The 21619-nt window shown below is 49.0% G+C and overlaps 1 protein-coding gene and 1 long non-coding RNA gene across 4 annotated transcripts in view; one reads left to right on the forward strand and one right to left on the reverse strand.

Moving 5' to 3' along the window:
* The window catches only part of PRKCE (protein kinase C epsilon), a 683788-nt gene that overhangs the window by 135642 nt on the left and 526527 nt on the right, over positions 1 to 21619 (reverse strand). The window contains exon 15 of one of the 3 annotated variants that reach the window (XM_033838611.2): positions 9642 to 12907. The exons of the other annotated variants lie outside the window; for them this stretch is intronic. Within the exon in view, the coding sequence (XP_033694502.1) occupies positions 12761 to 12907 (147 nt within the window). The 3' untranslated portion in view covers positions 9642 to 12760. Of the gene's footprint in view, positions 1 to 9641; positions 12908 to 21619 lie in introns of those variants that run through there. 3 annotated transcript variants of the gene reach the window in all.
* LOC109551129 (uncharacterized) lies at positions 898 to 19933 on the forward strand. The gene is made up of 3 exons (XR_012325845.1): positions 898 to 1127; positions 12434 to 12845; positions 12959 to 19933. It is a non-coding gene; the product is annotated as an uncharacterized lncRNA (long non-coding RNA).

Genomic DNA, 21619 nt, shown 5'->3' on the forward strand with positions numbered 1-21619 from the left:
AAAGGGCAAACCCTCAGAGATGCATTGTGTGCACAGCTGTAAAGAAAGTGACAGTTAGACGGTAGGCCCTTCCTCTCACTTGCTCTTTTTTAACCACCCCTTTCCCAGGCAGCCAGGCCTCTGATGGCGTTTGGCAGAGAGGCTTCTCACAGTGTGTCCTCCATCCCCTCCCCACCCAGGGCAGCCCTCCTTGGGCCGTGTCCTAGCTCTGTCTTTCCAGACCTGTAGTTCTCAAACTTTTTGATCTCAAGTCCTTTTTATGCTCTTAAGAACTATGATGACCCCAAAGAGCTTTTATCAATGTGGGTTATATCTACCACTATAGTGGCATTGTTTTCTATTTGTACAAGTTTCTTTACTGTGAGCTTAATACAGGACAGCTGGATTCTTTTTTTTTTTTTTTTTTTTTTTTTTTTTGCGGTACGCGGGCCTCTCACTGTTGTGGCCTCTCCCGTTGCGGAGCACAGGCTCCGGACGTGCAGGCTCAGCGGCCATGGCTCACGGGCCCAGCCGCTCCGTGGCACGTGGGATCTTCCCGGACCGGGGCACGAACCCGTGTCCCCTGCATCGGCAGGCAGACTCCCAACCACTGCGCCACCAGGGAAGCCCCAGCTGGATTCTTATATGTGCTTCTGCATGAAATCTCTTATGTGTTTTGGTTGAAGCATGGGAAGAAAGTCAAGTATCCCAGAGGTAGGTAGCTGGAAAGAAACTCTCGCAGATGCCTTGTGTCAGGCAGCCTGTAAAGTGTCTCCCAGGGCTCCCCACTGCCTGACCTTCATACCCTTCGTAATCCCCTCCCCTTGGGTGTAGGCTGGGTCAGATGACTCACTCCAAGGAAGTGAGTGGTACAAGTGGCATGGCAAAAGTGATGGCATGACACTCTGAAGATTACGTCCCAGAGAGACTGTGGCTTCCGTCTAGAGGGGGCCCTCTCTTGCTCTCTTGCTCGGAGAGAAGTCAGCTGCCATGTTCCAAGCTTCAGGATGGAAAGACCCACCTGACAAGGGACAGAGAGAGGCCTCTGGCCGAAATCCAGTGAGGAACCGAGGCCCCAAGTGAGGAAGCTCCTCACTGAATCTTGCCAACAACCGCGGCCTTGAGCTTGGAAGCTGACGCTCCCGCAGGTGAGTCAGATGAGACCGCAGCCCCAGCCGACACCTTGATGGTAGCCTGTGAGAGACCCTGACGGGAGGCATCCAGCTAAGTCCTGACTTACTGTGAGATACCGCGAGGTGATAAATATTTGTTGTTTTAAGCTGCTGAGTCTTGGGGGTAGTTTATGACACACCAAGAGATAACTAACGCATTCCCTGAAAAAAATCTTAGAGACCCCCAGGAGTCGTCAGACCTCACTTTGAGCACTGCTCCTCTAGACCTATCTATCTTCAGCTGCTCCAGTGGATTTTCCCAGTCAGTATCTGCTCTTCTTTCAGGGTCCTGCTCTCAGCTGATTCAAGGAAGAGTGCTGGTAAAGGACGTAGGCCAGTGACAGGTGATACGCAGGTGATGTGCACAGCGCCTGTTCTTGACGTTGCTACTTCTTCATGACAGTAGACTTTCAGGCAGTGGGCAGTGCATGAGAGATATGATGGCAGGTGGGGACAAGGTTTCAGGTAATAGTCTGTTCCCTCCACAGCCATCCACACTCTGCCCACCCCCATCCCAGTGCCCTTTGGGGAAATCAGGCCGTGCCAGGCCCTGGGTGATCTTGATCATAAATCATCCTATTTCCTCTAACGTTTAGGTTAACACAAAGACAGCCAGAATCTTTGCTTTCCAGTCAGTGAAAAGTCTTCTGTCTGAATCACCACATGTTCATACAGGCCCCTCTGTTTGCCTCCAAAGTTCCCAAACTGCTGGTGTCACAGCTCGTTTTACAGACGGAAAAGCTGAGGCAGGAAGAAGAATCAATGGTGTCCAATCAGGGCCCCACTGTCTGTAGTGGAAGCAGGAAACCAATGTTCAAACAGAGGAGGGATTCCTTGAATCCCCATCTACCATGCGGAAGGGAAGGTGCCTGATTGTCTCTATCTTCCTGAGTCTGGCTTTCCTACTCGCAAGAGTAACACCAACCCTAGTGATGACGCCTCACATCCCAGATGCTGAGGGTGGTCTAGGCTTCCACCATTGGCATGTGCTATTGAGGACTGGAATCCTGGACACCATCTAGACACACCAGCCCACTGCAGAGGAAGGCAGAAGACCCTGGCCCAGGAGGTGATGTGACCAACCCAAGGTCACCCAGCAAAGTTGGAGACAGTGCCAGGGTGTCCGACAAGCCTCTGTTTACCCTTCCCCCCAGCTCACAATCTGATTAAAGCTTGTGTGGGGCCCACCTCCTCCCCCAGGCTGTAGGGTCTGTGAGGACTGTGCTGGGCTCGCAGCACATGGAACTCCACAGAAGCTCAGTGATGATTGTGAATGGATGAGGAAGCTGGCAAGCACCTGAGTTTGGTCTGTGCCCAGGGTTAGAAAGCTTTGCTGTGGCTAGTATTCAAGGTTAGCTTCTGACAAGGTCAAGGTGAGAGGGTCAGTCTAGAGCCAGGATGGGGTAATCAACTATAGGAGAGGGCTAGGGCGTCAGGCTTTGTTGGGGGTCAGCCAGTCTCTGGCAGGGTTTACAGATCCATCTGGCGGGGATCAGTGGTCAGCCTTTGGCTGGGGTGAGAGCTCCGTCCACGGTCAGAATCTGCTCCTCGCAAAGCGAATGATCCTCTGAGGTGCTCGCGCTGCATCCCTGGAATCCCGAGCCCTCCTGCCTGGTCCAGAATGTCCAGTCTCCTGAGCAGCAGATGACGTCAGCTCTGGCTCCAACAGTAGAGGGGGCTTTTGAGTGGCACCAAGGGTCACACTCTCGGTGCTGGGGGTTGGGATGACCTTGCTTCTAGGGCGTCGTCCTCAACAGCTGGCCTGGGATGCAGACCCTGCATGGAGGGCGCAGGGACTAAAAAGACTTCAGACCCTTGGAGGCATTTCCTGTTTTCCAGTGAACTGAAAACTCGGCTTCCTGCTTAGAATAGTCCATAGGGATGGTTTCTTTTTTTGGTGGTGGGAGGGGTGTCTGAGGGTAGAGGATGTAGGCTTTGCTGGGCTTGAGGACCAGCTCTCAGGGCCCTGCTAGGAGGTGGCACAGAGAAAAGGGTGGGAAAGGAGAGTAATAAGAGTCCCCAGATGCCTCTGCCCGATTTCCCAGCCGCACCTTCCTTAGGGCTCACGTCCGTAGTCTTTAGACAGAGCAACACAGTCTAATGCCATCAAACAATCGTATCATTTCACAAGGAGGTGGAATTTCTTAGAAGAGGGAAGCCAAAAGCACGCAGGACCTGTGTTGGGACAACGACCAAGAACCCAGTGGGAAGAGCAAAGTCTTTGGCCCCAACTGGAGGCAGATATAAATCACAGGCTTCGTCCTGGATCTGCCAGGGGCTGCCTGCATGGCTTGGAGAATTTCCTGACTTTGCTGTGCCTCAGAACCCTCACTTCTCAAACGGGGGACCTAATAATGACCACCTCCCCAGTGGAACGGTGCCCAGCTGGCCCAGGGAAGGCACATCGGCAGCCAGTCTCCTTCCCTCCGACGGAGGGCAGAGGGGTACCTAGGCAAGAGATAGGGGCACATCTGTTCCCGAGCCATCTAATCAGCTCCACTTCTGCCAAAATAGTTCTCCTAGCAGCTGCTGCTGGCTCCTGCCCAGGCCCCTGCCTCCCCTCCCTTCTACCCCTGCAGGCACATCCTGGTCTCTAGCAATCACCCCGCTCGCCTCGTTTCTTTAACTGCCTGTTGCCTAGTGATTTGGCGATTTGGGAGAACAGACTCTCCTGCTTGGCCCCAGCCCCCTTGCCTGTGGCGGCATTTATCCTCACCAGGCTGGACTCTATCTGTCCTCTTCCCCTGCCAGGGATCACCCAGGAGCCCTCACCTCACCCCAATATCCACATGAGAGACAGTTTAAACACCCCCAAGCACAGCTGCGATGGGTGCAATGAAAAGCAGGGCCCTTTAAAGAAGGACCTGAGCATGGACCACGATTTTGAAGGAGGTATTGACCAGAAAAAGGCCCTCTGATCCCACCCCTACGGTGGGGCTGAGCTCCGGGGGAGGAATTGGCCTTGGCTAAATGGGAGGGCTACAAGGGAGGGACTACCCAGTCCCCTCCTTGCTCTGAGTTCATATGCTGTGTTGTGGGTCACTACTGTTGCCTCTTGGTGAACAGTGCCCACTAGGATGGGCCTTCATGAGTGGGACCTCCTTAGAGCGGCTGACACGGCTGGGGGCACAGAGTCATGGACTCACGTTGCCAGGGCAGTGAGCCACTGCCCACTCCTCCCTCCTGGTCTTTCTCCTCCTTCACGAGTCCCTCTCCCCCCTTGCTCTCTCCTCCCACTCTCCTCCTGCTCTCCAAATTCACACCTGGCCTTGCACGTTGTTAGGATGGTGTCTTTGTCAAGGGACAAGGCTAGAGCGTATTTTATTTAACAATAGCTTGATTTATAACAAAAAATATTCAGCCCTCTGGTCTGGACCTCCATGTGTACCTTTGCTTCAAAGGGGTGCTTCTTAGGGGTGGCCTGGATCTTCTAACACATTATATAATTCACACTAATGGTCATGTTTCTTGCTTACTGTCTGTCAATAACCCACCCCCACGTAAGATTTGTAAGAATGCAGATTTTTGTTTAGTGATGTCTAGGTGAATGGCTGGCATGCAGTAGGAACTTTATGAACATTTGTGGAATAAATTTATTGAATAAATGAGTGAATGAATAGTTCTGTCACCTGTCCTATGTGTAAATACTATGTCCTGTCCAAACAGCTTCTACTGGGTCTGAGAATTTGGGCAATTGATTTTATTGTAGAATGGGCATAAGAATACAACAGTTTCCTGGAGTTGTAAGGACTAAATAAGTTATATAATTTCTGAGCCTCAGTTTCCTCATCTATGAAATGGGGATAACTAGAATATCTATTCCACGTGCTTTTTGGGTGAGGTTTTAAATAGATGACTTACGTGAAGTACTTAGCACAATGTCTGGAACAACGAAGATGATACATGTTACACTTAAGTGATTAATAACCTAAAGACGGAAGCATGAAGGATGAAGATCTACAATTGGCGCCCAGAAAGGGCCCTTTCAAAGCCTCTCACGACAGCCAAAGAAGGTAGCTGCTGCAAAGTGCAGAAAGCCTGAGAAGCAGTGAGGTTTGCAATTGTTTATGCAGCATTTGGGTCCTAGAACTGAGGCTGGTCTGATCTCAACCCTCAGGCGGTGTCTACCTGACCCTGAGAAAGTAGGCAGTGAAAGTTGAACTCCCCCATCCTACACAAAGACAAGGGGGTCTTTACTCAAGAGGAGGGTTGGGCCCTCTCAGAGATTGTACCACTTGCAGAGACCATCACACTACTTTAAAGGATTCCGGGACCTTGCCAATCCCCTGCTGAGACATGGTGTGAGGGTTACTGCAGCATTGCCCTTCTCGATCAGAGCCCAGCCTGCACCCTGGGAAGAGCGACCTGGTATAGACAAGAGCCACCTTTCTTTTTTCTCTCTGACTTGTGTTCCCCTCCTCATTCCGGCGTCCTGCCCCTCAGCACTCCTGGGCCACCTGACACACCCCACGCCATGAAGGACCCTCTCTGGGGCAGCAAGGGAGCACAAGCTGCAAAGACAAGGTCCCGACTCTCAAACTTACAGCAGGAGACGAGACCGGGCCTGATACAGAAGAGCAGCGTAAGGCAGACGCAAGGGACAAAGCCCTGCAGATGAGGCCAGGGAAGTCCGGAGAAAGGGGTCAGGTTTGTGTTACCCAGGTAGGCTTCCTGGAAGAGGCAGTGGTGAGAGGGCACTGAAAGATGAGAAGGATGTGGGGAGGAGGAGAAATAGTAGCAATGAGACAGACAGGAGGGGAGGGATCAGGGCACAACCTTGAAAAGAACGACAGAGCCATTGAGGACACAACATAAACTGGTTAGAATCAAGTAGGTCCAAGATGGCTGAAGGTTCGACTTCCTGCAGACCTTGAGCCTCATGACATGCTCACCGTAATGCATTAGCATATGCTCAATGACACCCTCCCAGGTGCCATGACAGTTCCGAGGCAAAAAGTGGGCAGTGGCCCAGTGCCTAGAAATCCTTACTCCCTTCCCCAGAATAGTTGGAATAATCCTCCCGTTCGTTAGTCTATGAAATTACCCAGCCCATAAAAACTAACCCCATATTTCGGGGCCGCTCTCACTTTCAGGCACGGACCACATTCTGTCTATAGAATGTATATCTCTCTAAGTAAACCTGCTTTCACCTTTTACCGCTATGACTCGCTCTTGAATTCTTAACCCTTACCTGGTGGCCCATCCCAGGGGCTCACCCAAGACCTGGGACATGACCATCCTCTCAAGCCCCGTTTTTTTTTTTTTCCTGCAAAGTCAACAGTACTAGGCACAGCGCTCTGGAGACTTTTATCTCGCTGACATTTCAGAACAGGTCTTTGAAAATTCAGTCTTGTTATAGCCATTTTATAAACGTGGAAACAGGTTTAGAAAGGTAGTTACCTGCCCGAGGTGAAAGCAATGAAACCAAACCTTGCTTGTTGTGGACTGCGTAAGCCAATTTCATGATGCACACCCTGGGCTCTTTGGGGTAGATCTCAGTAGATGCCAAAGGGGAAGCCTAGCTGCCCCCTAATGACCTCACAGACCACATTCAGAGACATGTAGACATTTTATCAGCAAGCAGGCCCTGAAGAGTCTTGGGGCCACTCTGAAAGCTCCGTGAAGTTCCAGCTGTCTGTCTGGATGTTTCCAATAGTGTCTCGCAGGAAAGGTCCACCCAAGGCAAATGCCACTCTATTCCAGCCACGGGATCAGGCTACTCTACGGGAGTAAGAGAACCAAGATGCCTCCCGGACAGCAGGGAGACACGGACAGCTTACAGATCCAGCCTGGGTGCCAGCCCTAAGGGTGACAGAACAAGGGCATTCTAGATTTGGGGGGGAAACTTTTTTACTGACATACAGTACATACACAGAAAAGTGCACAGATCATAAGGGGACTAAAGCATCTCTCCGGAAGCCCTTTCACGCCCCCTCCTAGTCATGGCCTCTCCTCCCCCAAGGGCAACCACTAGACTGATTTCTAGCAGCACGGATTGTCTGTTTTGTATTTTATGTAAATGGAATCGCACGGTCTGTACTGTGCCTGGCTTCTTAAACTCAATGCTGTGTGGTGAGGTTCATCTACGATGTTGTGTGTGGTTGTAAATCGTTCATTCTCATGTCTACCTAGTGCTCTATTGTATAAACATCCCCCAATTCATTTATTCACCGGATAAATGTTCTGTTGCGTCAAGCGTATACATATTTAGCTTTAGTCGATACTGCCGAAGTTTTCCAAAGTCGTTGCACCACTTTAGACTCAAACCTGAGACACTGCAAGTTCCGGTTGTTCCACATCCTTAGTAAACCTTGATAAGCCTGCCTTTTTGATTTAGTCATTCTGGTGGGTGTGAAGTGGTATTGCAGTTTGATTTAAATTTGCATCTCCCTGACTACTAGGGAAATTGAAGGCTCTCTAGTTTCTTATATCCTGTTTTTTTTTTTAATATGGAGATTTGTCTTAAATATCTTTGCCAATCTACTTACCTCATACATCACTAATGTTACCTTTCTGACATCCTTTATGCTAATTAACAAGCTATGGGTTTCCTTAGGAATCCTTTTCTAGCATTCTTTATGCTAATAACAAAACCCCCAGGAGTGGATGGGAGTTAAAAGAGAGCTGAAGCACTTGTAGTACCTTCTGAATAAACACTGTCTATTTATTCAATCAGCTGCCCATCCCTGGAGGGTGTATTCCTGATTAGGACAGCTGATCATCCTTCAGGTCTAGCTTAAGGCATACCACACAAGTTGTATCACTGTCTAGGCTAAAGAACTTCAAAGTGAAAAACAGGCTTCATGATGTGGCTTCTACGCTTTCTTTTCACTCCGTCTCTCTGTCACGGTAAGCACTATGACGACGCATGCTTTGTGGTTCAGTAATTTTATTGCATGGGGATCTTCAGGTTCCTAGTAATCCAAGCACTGGACTGTACTCAGGTACAAGGAAATAGAGAAGGACCAGTCTTCCCAGAGATTCCCTCTGCAAGAAATCCGTTAGACCTGCCGTTTCTCAGCTCGGGGGCAAAGCCACACAGACAGGATTTCCTCAAGGAGCTCCGGAGCCACCTAACAACCCTTGTCAGGGACCAGTGGCCATGGCGGCTTTCCTGGAATAGGCATGGCAGTGCTTGGCTTCCTCTCCCAGAACATGGTTGGGATTGAGGGAAGAGGTTCCAAACCAGGGACTCTGATCAGCCATTGACCTTTCTTATCGCTTCTGTGTGACTTGTGGAGCACACAGATTTTGGGAGGATGGATTTCCTCATCTCCAGGACTTTGGAGCTGTCTCTTCTGGACCACTAGACAAGGGAGGCGTAGACTGGTCATATTTCGTTCACTGAAATGCTTGGAGGTGTCTTCTGACCTTCTAAGAACAGCATCTTTTAATTCAGTTCTTTTTTAATTTAAACTCAGACACACTGGTGGGAAGCTTGTTTCTCCTGGGATGGTCACTTACTTAGAAACAGCTGCCTGAACCAGAGAGAAAAATAGATAAATACAACCTTCTTCTTGGAGTGGGTCTGGAGGTCCATGCTTACATCTCCAGGTAGGCAGACGATGTTGCTGGTGGGGGTGGGAGAGGGGACTGAGAGGCGAGTACCTTCAGGATGACATAGCAAAGTCATGGGAGGGCTTTTGAAGTGATTGTAAGGGCTGAAAGGGTGATAAGTTAGTCCATCTCCTTAGGATGGCCTGAGGATGACAAATTGTAAAACTGCAATCATGCCCATAGCTCTTAAGAAACAGGGAGTTCTGGTTACTTGAAATTTCTGGTGTACTCTAGAGCATCCTTTTGGGTTTCAAACATTCTTGAAAATTCTATGCTGGAGAAGGAAGCGGAGGAGCCTAGCAGGAGCAGTGCAACATGAGTGGAGTGTGAGAAAGGAGCCCCAGCGTGAAGGAGGAGCCTGGAGAGCTCAGAGTCACTGTGATGGCCATGAACGCTGGTTGAGTGGCAGGGAGGGTGCAAGCCAAGCATGGAGCCCCACTGGCTAGCCCGTGCTCCAGGCCCAGCCTCCAAGGGGCTCCCAGCCTCGCATGGGTTTCTAGGACTCCCAAGGCCTAAAGTTCTGAGCAGCCGGTCAGAAACTGAGTCCTGAAGAGGCTTGAATGGGTTGCAAGGAGATCCAGCATTTGCTTCTCTAGAAAGATGAAAACGAAGTGCTCCTGCGTTGCTTGCCCAACTGCTGGCACTCCAGGGCAGCTCCACACCCAGGCAGCCCAGAGCCACACCCAGTCTGCTCAGGCGCCCTCCACGCCTCTGGCTGGCAGTCCCCGAAACAGAGGCCAGGCAGGGGTGGGCGTTGGGCATTGCCGATATGGTCATGTGCATCCTTTGTGCGTCTTCAAAGGGTAAGAGAAAAGCTGAAACCACATCTAGGTTTGGGAATGTGGAATCCCTAATGTCTAAAACGCAGTACGCTTCACTAGTGCCACCCTGACACTCACCAAGGAGATAAAAATGTTCATCAGGACTGAGAAAGAAGATTTCACGTCATTGTATTTATTAGGTTCCGAAACAATACACATTCACATCCTTTTGAATACAGTACATTTGGCACAATAATGTTTACAATGAAATAACACTAATGAATGGCAAGAGATTAAAATTACATCCAGAAAGGGAAAAAATGTACAAATAAAGCGTCACAATACAAAAAAAATCCCTAAAATTGAATACATTTTATATTTAGCCAGAATTATTTTGCACATAATTTAAAAAGAGGTAATTTTTTAGCCTTGTTTTTTTTTTTTTTTTTTTTAAAGCAAGAATGCATTGTTTTTTCACCTTTGGAGGCAAAAAAAAATGTTTCCACTTCACAAAGTCCATTATGAGAGAACACAGGAGAACAGCTATCCTTCATATATTTTTTTGGCTTTTTTTTGCACTCCCGTCCCCCGTTTTTTCTTAAAAAAAAAAAAAAAAAGTGAGTGAGCGACCTGGAAAGATTAGAAAGAACTGGCAGAAATGAAACAGTGTGTCTGCTTCCAAACTCTTGTGAAAGCTAAAATGAAACAATGACTACTCACGGAACACACAAGCCTTATTCTATAGACTACGTGGGATTTGAATCTGCCTGTGTGAGAACTTGATGAGCTCCAGCCCCAAACAGGAGGCATCCCAGCCAGCCCAGCTTTGGGGGCTGGAAGGGGGCATCTCTGGGCCAGGCAACCCGCTGAGTGGCTGCCTGGAGCTGCCTGGTGGAATGTATTATTATTTGACTTCCCAACAAAAATGCCAGTTGTCCTTCAGGAAGGTCCAGCCCCTGCTGACACGGGAATACCTTGGACAAGGCCAGTTGGCATTATAGTTAGAGTCTGCTTGGTGTTTCAAAGTCCATCAGGGTGAAGGAAGCAGAGGAGAAAACAGAGAGCAGTGGTGATGCATGAGTAAGATGGGCAGTATTGTCATGTCTTCCTAAAGAATGAGATGATGCCACCATGAAGATGTTTCTGTGCTTGTCCTCAACTCCAGAAGACAGTCTCTCCCCAGTACGTCAAGTTACCGAAGATCAATTAACCTACTGTTCTTCATCTCTTCACTGGTATGCCAAACACACAAATTGATACAGCATAATATTTGAAATTATCATAAGAACAGTTAATAATTACACCTGAGTTTTTAAAAAAATCAAAACAAAAGAGAACTGAATGGCATCACTAGTAACCAAGGCTACGTGACTAGCCAGATACACATATGGACACCAGGTAATGGGCCGCAGCTAGTCACTGACCAAACTTCGAAACCACCATCCAGAACATTCCTTTCTCTTTCCCATCTCTATCAGGGCATAACAGAGCGCAGGAGAACTATATGTGAGTTTACATCTTTTAAAATAAACCAAAATGAAATAAACAATACAAAGAACACCCCTCACCCCCCCGAGAAAAAAAAAGAAAGAAGGAAACACACCTTATCTCTCGGTAACTTGAACCAATACACTCAGAGAGTATTGCACCTGGACATTATTATAATTATTCTTTCATAGACTAAAGTTTTATAATATGCCTGAACATGCAGCAGTTGATACCTCTAAATTCAATGAATTAATTCCACAGGCCTTGCAGCAAACACTATATACAAAAGTCTCAAATGTACAAAAGGCAAAAAGCTTCATTAGTGCCACTTTGCCACTCACAAGTATATATATTTAGGGGCAGCTGGGAAATCCACGTGCAACAGTTGGAATGGATTCCATTCCCTGCTAAATCGGTTCAGTAAAATAGATAATCAAACGACCTCCAGGAAACATGTACACAAAGCCACAGAGAACCCTTGGAAATCAAAGAATGTAACACTGTTAGCATATCTACAGGAGGTAATGTCACATCCATTAAATAGTGTCCACATGAGTCGCCATTCCATGTCACACAGAAACAAAACTCCGAGCGCATCTTGCCACCCTGTCAGTTTTCAAATAAGTCGCTCTTCAATCTCCTGATACCCTCTGCATAACCCATGTTAAGCCTCATTCTGCATGTTCCAAAAGCAGATATTTCATATTTAACTTTACACATTTAATGTTTAAAAACCACAGCACAGTAGTACTACCATTTGGGAGAAGTGCGCAAAAATTGCACACTGCTGCAGAAAATAAATAGAGTTGATGCTGGGGACTTAGGACGAAACTGGAAAGAGAATTTGGGAGGCGAGTTTTGCTAGAACCCCAAGGCCTCGGCCATCTCTGCGGTGGCCTTGGAGTTCAGGCAGAACTTGAATAACGAAGAGCACTACTAGTTTCCTTTTCTCTCAATTCACAGAGCCTCACGTGCCACGAAAGCATTAAGAGCATAAACCTTGGACGATGATTTATTAGCCCTTTAATATATACCTGTATTAACACTGGAATTTATATCTTTTGGCCAATTAGAAAGCAAATTTGATCATCTATTTTTCAAATGTTAATCGAGTTCAAAATCAAATTTCTTTTTCTACGGAGAGCGATTTCTTCCACGAGACACATGCTTACACAACTTTGGCATGCCCCGAAGCTAAAACCAAAGCAAGCGAGAATTAGCCATTCCAGAGCAAACCAACACAGGGAGCCAACCCGGGCATCTCCCAGCCTCTCTCCTTCCTGGGCGTGCCTTGAGGGCGCCCATCTTTGGGCTGAAGAAGCACCAGTCTCTTCTATTGGATAGAATGGCAGATGGTGGCAGGCGGGGGGGACTGGAGGGATGAGAAGCAAGAGTTGTCAGGACTCTGCGTCCATGAGCAGAGCCAGAGTCTCGTTAGCTTTTTTTTGTTGTTTTTTTTTTTCCTTTTCTTTTCAGTAAAAGGCCTGAAGTCGCTTCCCTGCCAGAAGCCCCCGTGGAGTGAAGCCAGGCTTGCCAACGGACCAGACTCGGCACTGGGTCCAGTGAACTGCTGACGCCACACGATTCTGCATTACTGGTGAGACAGGAACCAAGAGTGCCTTCTGGTCACCAGGTGGGAAGAGGGAGGAGCTGGCCTGGGGGGAGGGAATGCAATAAATAGAGGGTGGACAAGGGACTGGGGCTCCGGGGAGGAGAAGTAGTTCAAGACCGTCCTACGGGAAAATAGGAATCTTCCCAGCGCCCCTGCTTGCAGCATCACCGAACTCCACCTGGAGCGGCTTCTCAGGGCATCAGGTCTTCACCAAAGTAGGAGAAGCCTTTGAATTCCTCCTGGTTGATCTGCTTCACAATCGCTTCATCCACGAGCGTGAGTACCGGCTCTTCCCGGGTAAAGTCTTGGTCAAAATTATTGACGTCTCTTTTGGTTTTCTGTGGGAAGATAAGAGAAAGCACTGACTCCAGGCTGACCTTCCTCCCCAGGGCCCCCCGCAGGGAGTGGGCATCGCGCTGACCAGCCTCTCGCCAAAGCAGACCTCTAGCTACTGAGAGCAGACATCGAGCTGTTCCAATGAGGTAACGATGAATGGCCCCAGGACCGGGAGGTGATGGAGGACTTGGAGAGGAAGAATGAGTCCAGGTGAGGAGGAAGACGGGGTGAGAGGTATGATGGAAAAGCAGGGAAGTGGGATTCCCATAGACTGTGTGTGTGGGGTGGAGTGTGTGTGTGCATGTCTGTGTGTGTGTTGTGGACACTCCCCCTTCCAGCACCTGCCCTAACCCTCTGGCTCCACTGAGACCTCCCTTCCTGTGATCCAGGAAGTGAACTTGAATCTCCCTCCCACAAGGTCTCCAGTGGTCTTTCTTCCATAAAGGTAAACCCCCCATTACCTTGCCATGTCTGCTCCAGATGTCATCTTCTCTATAAGTAGGAGGATGCATGGGATGGGGGGTGGGACCGTCTTCTGGGAAGCCTCCCTTGATCCTCACCTGCTATTCTGTGTTCCCACGTTATTTCTATTATTATACTCAAGACACTGACTTGCAGTGAATTGTTAATGCTTTTGTCCTGACCACGAGCTCCTTAAAGGCGGAACCCTTGTCTGACTTAGCCTTGGGTCCCCAGCAGTCCCCTGCACTAAGCATCTACTGAATGAGTGAATACATCAGCAAGCCCACCACTGACTTCCCAGCTCAGAAAGACCTATACCCAGCTGGAGGTTCAAGTTACCAAAATTGGGCTTATGGTCTGTGGAGGGTGGAGGGCATCAATCAAACAAGTCCTGGGTTTTGGAGAAAATCAGCAAGTATGAATAATGCTCTCTGCCTTCGGGGGTTCACTGCTGAATCGGGAATCAGTATTCCTGTCTAGAACACACTGCAATCGTTAGAAAAACTTTCATGGAGTAGTCGGGGCCCGGCTGAGACTTGAAGCATGAGTTACAATCATGTCGGTAGAGACGGGAGGAAGGCACCTTGGCAGAGAGGAAGGTGGTTAGGAAGATGGGAGCAAAGTTCTGCAGAACATCGTCTGGGAAGTGCTGTTTTACAGTTTACAGCATCTTCACGTTTATTTGCTCACTGATCCTTGGAAAAGGCAGGTGTCATTATCCTGATTTTACAGATATGGAAACCGTGGCTCACAAAGGTTTGGTGACTTGCCCAGAGTCACCCAATGAGTTCAGAGCAGAGCCAGACTCAAATCCAGCTCTCAGCACGATGCCTCCCGTGGTGCAGAACGTCTGGAAAGCTGGGTACTGGAGACGTGGGAAGACACGGCAAGAGTCAAATTCAAACAGGAGGCGTTTAGGTCAAACCACTAGGCTGAAGCAAAGCCAGAACGACTTGCTGGTAAGCCAGCATGGTGGGAGAGGTCTGTGGGCTGGGGAGAGTGGTGACATGGTGAGGTGAGCTTGGCAGGGGAGTCTGTTTTCACATTTCCCCAGATTGAGATCTGAATCAGATGGACAGCACAGAGCGGAGATGAGCTAGTCTCTCCCATCTTTCAGCACCCATCAGTCCTGCTTGGCGTCTTCTCTCTGGCCTTGAGCTGCATAGTTCAGTAGGTCTCAGAGACCTTGGAGGGGAGACAAAAGGGGGACACAGAAAAGCCCCAGGGATGGAAACAGGACTTGCCGCAGCAGGATGTGTGTGTCGCCCCTTGAGATGGGAAAACCGAGGAGTGGCTTAGTCTTTTCTACAGGAGGGCTGGTCCCAGGCAAGAGGATGACGCGTTCTCCATCTCCAGTGTGTACAGAGCACGAGGAAAAGGGGGGCCCTCATGGAGAGGAACTCCAGAGGAGAACCACAGAGCCCAAACCCAAGTGACGCATGAGGGACGTGGGAGGGCAGGTGCCTGGGGAAAGGGTGTGGTGACGCCTCTTCTGAAGATCCCTATCGAAGGAGGGATGGGTTCACTTTGATTGAAGAGGGGTTATAGAGTATGGGCCCGTGGTGCTGGGGGAGCAGCAGGATGGGGAAAAGGTGGCAGCAAGACTTTAAGACTTGGGAAGCACTGAGTATCATCCCAGAAGGCGACCAAGGGGCATCCTCAGTGGGGGCAGGAGGAGAGGGGGACCAGGGGCGGGAGTTGGTGAAGAAGATTGGCAAGGAATAGGGCAGGAGGGAAACTCAATCGGTAACACCACCAATGGTGGGCTACGCCCAGGTACTTTCAGGGGCAGGACCACTTCCTTCCTGGCTCCCTCTCACTGGTCACTAATGGGGGAGGGGAGCCAGTGTATAGAGAACCTCAGGAAACCTGTAAACACTCTGGCATCGGCTCCCCTGTTTAACTACTTGTGCTTCACCTTTCAATTGTTTGTGTCCATTAGTCATGGAAACTGGTTTCCTCTCCTGAGGTCAAATGAGCATAGTGACGGAGCTAGATTCCACAGGATGTCTGAATGTCCCAACTTGCTGACTGCTTACCAGGGAATCGGGCTCAGTCAATACAGCTAGGGACGTCATTCCCAGAGGGCCTCTAGCTCCATGGCGGGCTGGCTTGGGTAGCAATCTAGCTCAGCTCTGGGCTTTCCAGTGGTCCCAGAATCATCTGTGGCATTGGAGCGAGTGTGCCATTCTTCAAGAGCTCTACGGAAGAACGCACTTGGCTCACGCACCCCTTACGCAACCCGGCCCAGGCCCTAGTTCCCTTGGAGACAGCTTAGGTGCATGTCAGTCACTCATTCCCAATTCAAATAACTAACAATTCCTGACTATGAATTAACCTTAGAGGCTTAGGGAGTTTTCCAAAGCAAGTATTTCTGAGAAACCCCATCCCCTGTTAATACCGTTGGAGGCAGCATAGCATCCTCAAGTTTAGAGAGGACTGGGGATTTTATCCTATACTCACTGGTCTTACTCTTTGGAAAGCTGCTGTCTCCCTTACAGAGTTGGCACGAGACTCCACTCCAAGGTTCCGATGGGCAAACTCCTAGAGACACTCCCTGTTTAACTGGGTCTTTAGTCACCCCATGTGCCTCTCCTAATATCTAAATGCCCGACTCTCGGCCCCCACCGCACAGCCTGAGAGGTGACACTGGGACAGTGGAACAGCCTTCTAACTCTTCGCACCTCGTCTCCTCCATTAAGTCCTTCCCACATCCTCTGACCCACACGGAAGGAAGGCTGAATGCAGGAGAAAGAGCACTGGCTGACCTCCCATCCTGGTTAGATGACACTGTGAAGGTCACCTCTTTGAGCCTTGGTCTTTTCATCTGTAACATGGGGGTGGTCACAGGTGCCCTACAGATTGCCTTGAGGACTAAATGAGATGCCAGATGTGAGGTGCCTCCGTGCGGACCCCAACACACAATGGGCACCCAATAAATGTGGGATCCTACCCTGCCTCCGAGTCTTAGCACCGTGTGCCGTGGCCATGGCTGTGTTCCCCAGCACAGCCCATGTGATCTGCCCACGGGTGCCGTGAGCTTCGTGAGGGCAGGGCCTGAGCCCACAGTTCTCTGGATGCTTTCAAATCCTGAACTAGTGCTGAGCCAGGGCCTGCCTGAACGTCCCGTGCTTCCTCCAGCCACTGAGATTCTTCCAACGGTGGCTTACTGCTCTCGGAAAAAGCCCCGGTTTCTTACTCACTTCTAAGGCCCTCTGGGATCTCGTGCCTGTCCACTTGCCCAGCTTCATCTCCCGGGCCCGGGGGAACCACGAAGTCCTCTGGACTCATTGGCTTTGCTCCTGCAACCGAGTCTTTGTTCAGCTAGTCCTCGGCACCCTCTCCCCTCCTTGCCTCCTGCCCCGTCTTCATCACCGAGCTGACTTCTGCTCACCTTCCCATCTTGGCTCAGATGCCCTGCTTTCAGGAAGCCTTCTCTGTCCCTCCAGGCCTCTTAGGGGGGTTCTATCACCTCTCCTAACTCTCATCACGGCACTTACCACCCTGGGTGTCCGCCTCCTTTTGCAACTAATCTGTGCGCTCCTGGGGGCAGGGACTGGGTTGAACCCGCCATTCCATCCCCGGGATGGCGTACTGCCTGGCACGTAGAGAGCGCTCAAGAAATATCAGAGGAAAAAAATAATCGAATGCACGTCTCTTGCTGCTGCTTTATCTAGAGCCACCGAAGTGATCTGGGTTCAGAACCTGTGGCACTCTTGTGCCAGAGGGTGTTTTTGTTTGGAGAAGGTTGAGGTCTGACTCACAAAGAGCCTGGAGCAGGGCACCCCAGCCCATGGCTGCCCCACAGCGCCCTGAGAGACAGGCAGGCTTAGAGCTGGTTCATGGGATTTCCTCTCCCTGCAGTGGTCAGCCTGGGCCACTAGGGTTCCTTGACTGCTGGTCTGAGAAAGAAAGAGGATGAACCAGGGTTTGGGCAAATTCTACCAAGACAGATGGGCTAAGAGAAGTTTACGGACTTGGTGGGTATTTGCAGTTGGTGTCAGGGGAGAACAACATTCCTCTTCCCTTTGGCTTCACTGAGAAGTGAGGTCTTGGATTTGAGGTCTGGGGCTGACCTTGGGGGGAGGGCACACTTCTGGCATCTGCAGCAGGGGAGTGAGGTAGAACTATGGAAACAGAGTTACAGGTCACTCCAGACGCCTCTGAGAAACTGCATTGGAGAGGCAAAGGTAGGGGACCTGCCTTTTAAATCGCCCTGAGGCCACTGAGGGCCGGAGGCTCAGCCGACTGTGGCAGTGTCTGGACCCCAGTGCGGACACGGGCAGGCTGCCTGTATGCTCGCTTCCTGTCTGTCTGGCGCAATTCTTTCATAGCCCTCACTGAACTGAAGTCATAAATACAAGCGTTCGGAGGAGCCAGCGATTTCTGCTTCTGTCTTTATCTGATTACGAGATCAACAGATGACTTTGTTCTAAAGCACCGAGGGCCGGGGCACGGGCCTGTAGTCACCGTGCTGGTCCCACACCGCCTCTTCATCTGTGCTTGGCGTGACAGCAAGGGCATAGGCAGTAGACTGACCACAAGCTAGGGTCCCCGGACCCATGTGTGTGACCGTTAACTTTCTGGGGAGACATGCTGTCTCCACGTGGTCTCCAAAAATCCAGCTTTCAGGTTCCACCTCCCTCTTGAGTCCCCGACCCCGGCCCCCCTCCTGCAGCCCCCACGGCAGTCCCTGGAACATGCATTTGCTCCCTCCTTGTCATGTTTTTATGTGTGTCACGTTTTCCTCTCGTATCCCTCGAGGTACCTACTGCAAAGCAGGGCACACGGCAATCCCTTAATACTCATTTGCTCAAAATCCTCTTATTCGCGCAACAGTCAAACTCAAGATTCCTCTTAGCTCTGAAATGTCAATATTCTTATCTAAGCTCTTTCTTCTTTTAAATATCTTCGAAGAAAAAGGGAGAATTTAAATAACTAGAATGCTTGCTTAACATCAGTTAACTGGGTCTTTCCATATACACATATATTCATTATACCCACATATCGACAAAGTACACGTGCATATGCTTATACACAGACGCTCACCCATGACGTTAAATGAAATGAGAAACGTATAACTGCACAGCTGTTTTGCCTGACAAAAACGAGGGTTGGAACAGAAATTCAAGTCAACTATCATTTGCCTAGAAATTTCTCTCAACATATTCTTCTATCCCTTTCCCCCCTTTTTAATTTTGTTAACCAAGAATTGATCATACTTTTGGATTTTCCCTATATAGAAAACACAGCGAGACACATCGAGGGTTTGTCTAGGCTGCCAGTGGAAGCTTTCACAGCAACTCTCTTGCCATGGTGGTGCCCTACCATGTTTTAATCCATTTCCTTCTTAGAATGTGGTGGCCAGAACCGATGGCTCGATCCCTGACTCCGTGGTCTGAGCAATGCCAAGGGAAGTGGCATGACCCTCTACCCGGTGGAAACTCTCAAATTAAATCAATGTCTAAGACGGTGTCACTGTTTTATCATTTCTGAGGTAACTGTGATAAAACAGTGACGCTCTTACAGTTTTATCAACCCAATTTAACCTTGTTATGTATTGAACTGTGTCTCCCCCAAAAGCTATGTTGAAATCCTAACCACCAGCACCTCAGCCTTATTTGGAAATAAGGTCTTTGCAGATGTAAAGTGGGGCCTATCCAGTATGACTGGTGACCTTATAAGAAGGGGAAATTTGGACACAGAGGCAGACGCACACAGCGGGAGGACCGGATGAAGAGACACAGGGAAAACCCACACGAAGAGCAGAGTGATGCTACCACAAGCCAAGGAACATCTGGTGCCACCAGAAGCTGAAAGAGGCAAGGAAGGATTCCTCCCCTCCAGGTGTCAGGGGGAGCGCGGCTCTGCAGGTGCCCTGATCAAAGACTTTCGCATCCAGAACCGTGAGACAATACATCTCTGTTGTCGTAGGCCACCCGCCGTGTGGAACTTTATGGTAGTCCTAGGAAACTAATACAAATCCCCAACTTCTGAAGTGGATTTTTTGCATCCAGATGTAACCTCTGACACTTAACCTTGATTTCTTCTTATGGTGGTACTTATTTCTAGGTTGTTAAGATTACCGTAAATAACGATTCTGTAATTTACCTCTCTGAATCTCAGTTTATTTACCAAGAAAGTGGTGATAATAAATCTACCTAGCGTGCTGAGGATTGCACGAGAGCATATAAGTAAACCTCGCGTAAACTCTAAAGTCCTATGTGAATGCCATTTTAATTCTGTCATCCATCTTTTCTGCCATACCCTTCAGATTTCTGTCATCCTAAAATCTGATTGGCATGCCTCCCATCTCTTTAACAAGATGCATATAAAAATACTATATAAGGGAAGTTCAGGCTCAGAGCCATCTGACCTGCCCTCTGCAAAGAGCTCTCTCACAAAGCTGACCTACCCCGTCGCACCAGCACACTTTGTGGGTACGGGTGTTAAATCCACTGTAAATCAACCAGCCACGGTCACTTTTTCCATCTTGTTCAGGAGGATGCTATCCAAGACTTTCAATTGTTTTGCTGGAATAAAGATACACAATGCCTGCAGCATTTCTCTCATCTATTAGTCTAGAGGTGAAGTTAATTGGCTCCAAGCAATTACCATTTTCCCCTAAGTGTCCACAAACTATCTTCTCATAAAACCTTCTAGAAACTTGCTTTAATCACATCCATCTCAGAGTATCCCAAACCTCATTTTCCCTCTTTCTGAATACTGGGAGACTGTTTGCCCATGTCCCACCATTTGGTACCACTGCTCTATTCCATCAAATCCAAATAACCAAATAGTGGGCACGGCTGATTCTTCACTAACCTGAGAGATGACTCACCTGGGCCTGGCACAGTGGCTTTCAAACTCGGCCGTACAACAGAACCACCATGGAACTTTAAATGAGAGTGATGCTATACCCACCCCAGAGACTCAGTGTAACTGCTCCAGGATCTGGCCTGGGTGAGTTATAGCTCCCAGGTGACTTCATTAGATATAATTCATTAGTTCACATCTCTTGGGTTTCAGTTCACCCAAGAGTGGTTTTTGCCCTAGTCTTTGAACTTTGAAGATATTTCTCTTTGGGGAAAAGTTAGAGGCAAAATAACAGCCTTGCTATTTGTCATTGTTTTCAGTCAGTGGTTCTCTATCCTGCCTGTGCATCAGAAACAAACATGCATCTATATGGACACCTGGGCCTCAACACACACCTCGTGAACTGGAATGTCCAGGGGGTGGGGCCCAGACCTCTGTAATTTTTTTTTTTTTTGCGGTACACGGGCCTCTCACTGTTGTGGCCTCTCCCGTTGCGGAGCACAGGCTCCGGGCGTGCAGGCTCAGTGGCCATGGCTCACGGGCCCAGCCGCTCCGCGGCATGTGGGATCCTCCCGGACCGGGGCACGAACCCACGTCCCCTGCATCGGCAGGCAGACTCTCAACCACTGCGCCACCAGGGAAGCCCTGCATTTTTTTTTATAGCTCCGTGAGTGATTCTGACGTGCAGCCTTGCTGAGTCCCTCTGTGTAAAGGAGCAGTGGATCTCTTTCTTCCTTCTTTTTCTTAGCAGTTTCAAAGGGACTTTTTGTAGTCTGAAAGCCTATTTGTTCTGGATTCAGCTTCCCCTCAGGGTCACACAATATACTGGTATTCCTTCTGAATTTCATGCCATTCCTTAGTTATTTTATATCGGTCTTTATAAAATCAGGATACCCAAGAGCTCACTGGCAAACCACACTGGTTTCTTTAGATGTCGCCCTCTGAGAGGCAGCGTAGCCTAGTGGTTTAGCATGCACGCTAAACTTTGTGGCCTTGGGCAAATCAGGAATTCTCTCTTGTGCCTCAGTTTCCTCATCTGTAAAATGGGAATATTAGTAGTCCTCCCCATATACTTGTTATAAGGATTAAGTGAAATAATACATTTAAGTGATGAGAACATTACACAGCAGAGAGTAAATGTAAATTATTAGTATTGCTTCTTTGTCAATATTGATCACAACAGTATGGTTGGAACAAAGAGCGTTGCCTTTGGGATGATCCCTGATCTCAGTTCACAGAATAATCACTGTATCACCGGGGTGACCTGTGTGCTTTCATCTCCTGTGTACTCCAAATACTAGGACTAACCAGTCTTCTCTCAAAAGCTAAGAGCCAGAATTGTGACCCACCCAAAAGGACGTTCCTGATCCTTTTATTGCCTTCCTAACCTTGTTTGTCTTTCCTCATTTTCACTGCCATTACATTTACAGTATGTT

Source organism: Tursiops truncatus, chromosome 14, assembly GCF_011762595.2.
Source record: "Tursiops truncatus isolate mTurTru1 chromosome 14, mTurTru1.mat.Y, whole genome shotgun sequence".
In the NCBI taxonomy this organism is placed as follows: Eukaryota; Metazoa; Chordata; class Mammalia; order Artiodactyla; family Delphinidae; genus Tursiops; species Tursiops truncatus.